Raw genomic sequence first — 8,078 nt, 5'->3', positions numbered from 1 at the left:
ATTATTATTATTATTATTATTATTATTATTATTCTCTCTGAATATCTATACTTTTCATTTCTCAATTGTCAACAGCAACTTAGATTTGTGATTGACTTAATGTTGTGTTTGTCCAGTATGTAACTACTTCTGTCTACACTGTGCTGAGTCTGTAATTGGCCTTGCGGTTGTTGGCTCAGCACATAAATAATAAACAATTGAATTGAATTATTATCTGGGAGATATTACTTAAATACACATTATGTCCACGTTAAATTTATCGTACACCATCTCATAAATTTATACCACCTCCATGCCTGTAATTGTCAAGTGAAATGGGCCACTTCATAAAGAATTTCCAGTATGTTTACGGTCTATCCTTGTACCAAATTTCGCATGCATTCTTATGGCCATCATATCTACAGCTGATGTAAATTTCTTCATCCACCATGTTGCGTTTTGCATTGTACAGAAACATTTACTTGAAAAAAAAAAAAGACGCGTATCTTTCGGAGATCTGTTACCGCTAATAGAACGCTTGGTTATATTAACGGGAAAATGGAAATGTTAATTCTAAACTGGTTCTCTAAAGGTTTGTGATGAGGATCGTACTGTTAAGATACTATATTAGCCATTGTTGAAGGTCCAGTATACATTTAAAATTCAGAAAGTCTGGAAACTGAAAACCGACGGAAGAGGACCCAGTTTCGGGAAATTTCCCTATTTCAAACACACCGAAAGAGATGGATAACGCCCAACACAATGCTTGGCATAATACAGAGGTCGTTATCAGCTAGAACCGGGTAGTCATTTATTTCTAAAAATAAGTACAGCTCAGGGTGGAATCATTTAAACAAAAGAGTAAAGTATAGACTTTCATTAAGAAAGAGAAGTGGGCTACAGGCACTCAAGTTAGAGTTGTGTTGTTAAGCTCTGAGTTCAGTTGAATGTGTCGCCAGTCTAGACAGGAGTAATGAATACAGTTGATTCATCTTCCATTTCTTCTTGCCTTTGCCTACAAGGCTACTTAATGCCTGTTCTGGCCTCGTAATTCTATTTACAGTGTCTCTTTTTTTATTCCATCCACTCCTCTCCTTGTAGGGTCATAATTGACTTTCACTCTTTTTCTAATTCACTTAACAGTTGAACTGCTAGTTCTTGAGCAACGTAAAAGAGTCTAATTAAATAACTGATCTAACCTCTTCACAAAATCCGTAATATCTCCCCGTAACCCCCTTCCCCCCGGTTGGATGTTCAAATGGATTGTCGTAGACTTTAATGGGACAAAGTGTGATAGAATTGGTAATACATGAGAAAAAAAAACGTGAATATCCACTAAAGCTTACGTATTTATTTACGAATGTATGTATGTACCGGGTGTCCGGATGAAAGTTATCCAAAATAAAAAATGTATATTTCGGAAACTAATTGTAATACACCTATCCGTTTTATGTCATCGGAAAGGAAAACTGAATTTCTTTATGCCCGACTTATGCGAAAGAGCCGTCACATTTCTGCCACCATGTTAGGAATCACCTGGACAGAGAGATGGCTAGGAGATAGATCGGCAGAGGAGAACCAATCGCTTTGCCTCCTAGGTAGCCGGATTTAACGCCAGTGGATTTTTCCTTGTGGGGTTATGTGAAAAACATTTTCTATCGGGTTAAGACCAAACACCTTCAACACCTGAAAGCCCTCATAAGGGACGCTGTGGCTACTGTGATATGAACGTGCTTCAAGTAACGTCGAATGAGTTCGCATATCGTCTGGATATTTGTCGCGCCATCAAGGGAGCCCACGTAGATATTTATTGAGAATGTTATATACCCAGAAAAAAATATAATAGTTTCCCTTTGCAATGGTTTAACCCATAAATGTGTATAATAAAAGCTTTTTGAGATATAATTATATCCATAAGGGATGGGCCATGATATCCAGCCCTTGCACCGTGACCTTCAATGATCTATTGTGCCTCCCCTTTGATAACCCTTTATTATTCCTACCCTTCGAACGAAATGTAAGACTTTATTTATGGGGGTGTCATAATAGTCATTTGGTTCCATAAATTTATTTACGAATTGTACAGGACAAACTTGCTTCTGAAAATATGAACACAGCAAATGTCGTGTTGATCATTACTCGATACATGCAGACTGATCCAATGTTCACGAACACAGTACCGGAAGTTACAGCCTAAGGTAGAGGTAAAGTTAGCGGCCTCCGTAGTCTAGAGGTAACGTTCCCACATCATGACTCGTAGTACGTGGGTTCAAACCCGGCGGAGGTCGTCGAATTTTTAAGGGCGGAAAAATTCAGGGAACAAGTCCTCCGGGAGGGACTTTAAGCCGTGTGTCCCGTGTCGTAGCTTTACGGCACATAAAAGAACCTCATATCTCCAAAGGAGGTCACTGAGCCAAATTCAAGAACGTTTCCCGCCCAACAAATAGTCTCTAACACCTCTGATAGATGGGGGAAGCATTATAGATACCGCCAAGCTAGTGGAGGCCGAACTCGCTGGCTCGGTCGGGACTGTATTTGTGCATGCAAAATAAATGTATTCTTCTGTGTCATTTCAGCAATTCGACGCTCTTTGCAAAGCTGAAGTGGCGTTTTTCATATCGAGAGCAATTCTAAACGTAAGTAAAGAAGTTTGCACTGTTTATGTACGTATATGAATACACAAGCATAAATGCACATGTATTCACATAACTGACACAAGTTCGTGTACTGTACACGTAGACTTGCATAGATGCATACAGGCCGCTGCCAAACATACATACTTATGCATACAGTCTGCATGTGTACTTCACATACATTATACCTACATGCATGAGTACATATTTTCACGTGTATTAGTGACTATAGACGAGGTTTGGATTGGTGAATAGATTTATTAACACCTTATACAATCAACTCGTACTTACAAGCAATACAGCGCTATCGCTGATTTACACAACTTCCAGTTCACCGTTACACACGAACTACACTTCTCAGACTTCACTAGTCGTACACTGGTAAAGGTACAGTTGTGCCTGTGCTTAACTAATTAAGCACTAAGCAATGAAGGTGTATGGGAGAGTTGATATATAGATCCACATTATTTTGACCTCGGCACCAGCTGGAGCTGAGTGGTCAGCTTCACGCCCCTGTCGCTTTACCCCCGGGGTAAGAACCCCCTGTACCCATTGGATAGGAAATTGGGTGGACCCCAGAGCGGGCCTGGATGACATGGAGAAGAGAAAATTTTTTACCCTACCGGCACACGAAATCCGACCCCTTGGTCGTCCAGAGTTGTACCCTAGTAACGGAATTAAAACAGTCTCACTGTTAGTAAATCTTCTAATCACACACTAAGTCATCACAGGCTGACTTCTAATTCTTCAATTACTAACTTCCCGTGACTGTCTCCTACCGCCTCCCTTCTGGAGGTGGGTTCGAATACCTCCACCGTAGCCCTGCGACTTGTATGAGGCGACGAAAAGGGAGCCCGGTGCGTGGGGATATAACCGGACCACCTTGTCTCTGGGGGATATAAATACGGGGACCTAACCACCAGGTTTGCTGAATCTCGAATCTGAGACAGTAAAAAAACCTGAGAATGACTGCGTTGGCGAAAGTCAGCAGCAGTTATAAATGGCAGATCCTTCCACTCGTCAGAGATGATGTTACATGAAACTATAACCGCAATTGTTCAGTTGAAATAGAAATTGCTGGTCGTGAGTGTCAAGAGGCTTGTCACCAAGATGAACTCTTTGGCGGCAAACCACCACTCGTAAAGAAACTCTGACTCTTGACAGTTTTCAATCTTTCGCTCCTAACAGGCTGGGCTGGAGGTAACGCTTTAAATTCGAATTCCAGAGGTAATCGGCTGGAATCTTGGCCCCAATTTGTGCTACTCTGACTGAGGGTTTCCATATCTTTCCTTAATCTCTCCAGGAAATTGCTGGGAGAATATACCTCGATGAAGCCACCACAGCATCCTTCCGAGTTAATCACAATTCAGCATTCTTCATTTTACCACAGAAAATCTTACAAACATTTCACGGGGTTCTTCATCGTAAAGTAGTTGCATAACAGGTACATTTGATTCCCAATGTTAAACAGCCTTTTTTAATTAAATCCACAAGACAAACTTTGGACATTAAGTTCTGCCTGATATGATTGGTCAATAAACATGCCAAGGAACAAATTGATGCGTGTTACGTGGCAACGCTCTGAAGCATAACTTCACTTAGATTTGGATCCGTGGAAGTAATGCTTCAATCATGGCTTGCAGTGAGTGGCCAGCATTATACCCCGGGTGATTTATCTCCATGGATGCATATTGGAGGCTGGTGGCCCCCTGATTCGATCTAGAAATGATTGCGAACTGGAGAACAATTTCCTTGTCTAGAATCTATCCCTAGTCTCTAGTCACTTCACAGGGCTGTTCAATTATATATTCTGTTTTGTGTTAATAGAATACTGAATGAACCTTACGTACTAATTACACATATATTTCTCTCTTCCTTTATTCCTTTCTTTCTTTCTTTCTTTCTTTCTTAATCTGCTCCTCTTATACCTTACGGTCTAGAGGTAAGTAAATTTTATTTTCTCTTAATCTCAGTTTGTATTGCATGTTTTCCTTTGTTTTGTATTTTTCCCTTTATGTATAGTCTTTCCTAGTCTGTATCGTGTAAGATCTACTGCCACCGGGTGAGCATCAAATTGCAGTAAAATGATAATAATAACAAGAAGACAGTCAATAGGGCTCCTTGGACGGGGGATCTGCCGGTTGCAAGGCCGATACCTAACACAGACAGTACAAACACAAACAAATATCCATGCCTTAAGTGAGATTTGAACCCACGATCACAGAGTCCGAGGGAGTGAAGACAATTCATCCCTTAGATCGCGCGGCCACTGCGATCGGCAATTACACGTACATACCTACGTCATTATAATTTCATGTGCATCTTTCAGATCCAACAAGTGAGTTGGAATCCGGAAGTAGCTTTTGACCAGGAGACAACAATCCTGGATAAGACATTTCTGGTCTACCTCAGTCCCTAGAGGCCAGTTCCAGGACAGTACATAGGGTATATTTGGCTATCGCCGCTTCCTGCCAAGTCATTTCAAATACATAAATCCTACGATTCGACGCCATGTAATTCAGAATAATGACGTCGCAAAATAAGCCACTAATCTTTTTTTTAATTTGTTCATTATAATTAGATCTAATTATTTTAATTAATATTTTAATTGCTTGAACTCCCTGAAAATGTTGCAGGTGGGAGCCATCTATGGAGTTATGCAGTTCTATAACATGCTGAGAGCCGGAATTTCATGGAAAGAGCCGGAAGCCATCGAACTCTGATACCAAAATGGCGGAAGTAAAGGAATCAGTGACTCTGACAACGCAGATGATGATGATGATGATGAGGGTGATACTGCATTGCTACCACATGACAGCACGAGCGATTCTGACGTCATTCTTGGTGATTCAGTTTAGTGTTTCCTAAGTACATGAATGCTTCCATATTTCTTTTCGTGAAAGACAGTGAAGAAAGGAAGAGACAAACGATTTTAAATTTGGCTATAATTTGGTGCTTTTTGTGAGGCGATACACAGCCTCTCATTGGTAAGTTCTTCCCTACAAGTTTGATAACGGGCTCAAATGGATGTGAACTGAACACAGAATTGTGTGAGCTTATGCCTTGTTCTGTAACATGTACTTAAAATTCTGGAGGTTAGAGGAATACACGATAATTTACCTCGGAGGTTCATGTTTTAAATTTCATGAAACATGACGTAATTTTCGATATAAAAGGAGAATTACCTAATAATCAGAGCTGGACTCTGAATTGTGTGCTTCATTAAATCATATCTTCTTCATGTCACGTTTTATACATGATAACTATAGTCGTGTTAGTAATATTTAAACGCCATATTTTTCTTCTTAAAAATTTTCAGGTTGTTGTCAGTGTATGCCAATTGTATGAGCGAAAGAACCTTGGGCAGTTATATCTCACATGAGGAATATTATCTTCTGGGATATGAGGCAGTGCAGTCTTTAGAATTTTACTGATGTTTCGGAGATCCGCACAGCCTCCATCTTCAAGTTCCAGAAGCAAGCCAAGCAAGCAACATGAATTCGTTTCTCCGAAACCCATGGAAAAAAAAATCTTTCTTTCAAAATGTTCCCAGCATGGGTTTTCTTTTTCTTTCAGAAAAGTGAAATTTCTGCCCTTAGTCCAAAAAACTATCGAGACTTACCCTCTTGAAAGACAGGGAACTTCCGTGTGACAGAGAAGCACTTCATATTGTGCCACCATTTCTTGACAAAATGTTCTAAATATGCGATGATTCCTGAGATCTGTTTCAGATAAAGTTGATGACTTTTATGACTGTTAGCAGAACTTTTTCAGGATCATTGGAAGTGGCTTTGTCGCCAGTGCATGTCTATGTAAAAACAAATGAGCGATGACGACATGAGGAGCTTCCTTTTTCACTGAAGTAGCAAAACCACACGCATTACAAAGCATCGCAGGAGTTCCATCTGTGAAAACAGTAGAAATCTTTAATTTCCAATCAAACTTTCTTTGACAAAAAAAAATACCTTTTCCAAAACGTCAACGGCCTTTGTTGTTCCCAAGAGGGGCTCACGAAATAAGAATTCTTTGATGGCGTCAGCATGCACATAGCGAAAAGGAAAACGGTAGGTAATTAGCAATATTTGGAGATATATATGCAGTTTCATCCAGTTGTATGTTGAAGGGTAATTGCGAGGCTGCCAATTCTTCGATGATGTTCTTTAAAATATTAAAATAAATGGCAACACTTCCAGAACGCTTCTTATCATTTGACAAGGGATCGGCTTCCATCTTCTTCTTCTGTTCCAGCCCACAAACCAGCTCGACCATTTCCAGTGCACGTGGCCTCACTAAAGTCTCTCCAGTAGTGTGGGGCTTCTTTCGTTTGGCTACTCATAGACTTCGGGTCCAGGATAGCATCAAGAATTTTTTCTTCTCCACGTCATCGTAACTTGCTGTGGGGTCCAGCCAATCTCCTATCCAATGGGCACCGGGGGCTCCTTCCATGGGTTTAAAGCGGCCGGGGCGTGAAGCTGACCACTCACCTCCACCTAGTGTTGAGGTCAAGAAAATGTGGATCTATATATCCACTCTCCCATATGCCTTCATGTCGTAGCGCTTAATTAGTTAAGCACAGGGTCAAATTTACCTCCTTTTTTACCATTTACTCATATAGTTTGCAACATTGTGCATGTCCCATGTCACTGTGCAATCGATTAGCAATAATAAGAAGTTACTTAATAATATACTTCAACAATTACCTCAACAGTCAGACGTGTTTGAACTCGTAGACCTTACGCCTATCCGTCTTACAAAAGGCCTCACCGCCTTACAGAGAGTTAAGAATTCTCATTTGAATTTTCCAGTTTTGCAAAACCTAGACAAACAATCAAAACGACTCACCTCCATCCACATATTGATTAACAAACAAGTGTAGGTAGGGAATGCAGGAAAGGAACTTAGATGTCTGGGCCACCAATCTGAGATCAAGCAACACCACCACTTGATGGTCACTTACGTCACACGAGCGCCTGTAAACATGAAGACTGCGATCGCCTGCGATCTAGCGGCGGATGTAACAACCACCGTAATTTCAAAGTAGTGATGAGCGCGAAATATATTTCGAGACATGCGCAGTAATTGTAATGTGATATAGAAATATCTGTGATTTATATTAGTGACAAACTCACATGTACTGCTGATTCTACTGTGGTTTGTTGCCTACATTCCTTACTTATTTGCTTATGGAGCTGAGCCCTTCTTGAGGAGAAGCCAAATCTGCAGCTACTCAAGAATTTCCCAGCATTTTATGGAACCCGAAGGTTCATTACCGTGTTCTCAAGAACCTTCCATTGGTCCCTATCCTGAGCCAGATTAGTCCAATCCATGCCATCCCATCCTATCTCTCTATGATCCATTTTAATATTGTCAACCAACCTACGCCTTGGTCTTCCTACTGGTCTCTTTCCTTCTGGCTTTCCCACCAGTATCCTACATGCATTCCTCTTTCCCCCATTCGTGCTACAT

The 8,078-nt window shown here is 40.7% G+C and overlaps 1 protein-coding gene across 4 annotated transcripts in view; it reads left to right on the top strand.

The window, feature by feature from the left end:
- LOC111864982 overlaps positions 1–6,220 on the top strand; it is a 258,314-nt gene extending 252,094 nt beyond the window's left edge. For 3 of the 4 annotated variants that reach the window (XM_023852644.2, XM_023852642.2, XM_023852643.2), the window contains 2 exons: positions 2,556–2,615; positions 5,249–6,220. In XM_023852644.2, the coding sequence (XP_023708412.1) occupies positions 2,556–2,615; positions 5,249–5,335 (147 nt within the window). In that variant the 3' untranslated portion in view covers positions 5,336–6,220. The remainder of the gene's footprint in view (positions 1–2,555; positions 2,616–5,248) is intronic. The other variant, XM_023852646.2, reaches the window with a different exon arrangement.
- The last annotated feature ends 1,858 nt before the right edge of the window (positions 6,221–8,078 follow it).

Source organism: Cryptotermes secundus, unplaced genomic scaffold (genome assembly GCF_002891405.2).
Source record: "Cryptotermes secundus unplaced genomic scaffold, Csec_1.0 scaffold209, whole genome shotgun sequence".
Lineage (NCBI taxonomy): Eukaryota > Metazoa > Arthropoda > Insecta > Blattodea > Kalotermitidae > Cryptotermes > Cryptotermes secundus.
The sequence above is the reverse complement of the archived record's forward strand: the minus strand, read 5'-3'. Positions and strand labels throughout refer to the sequence as shown.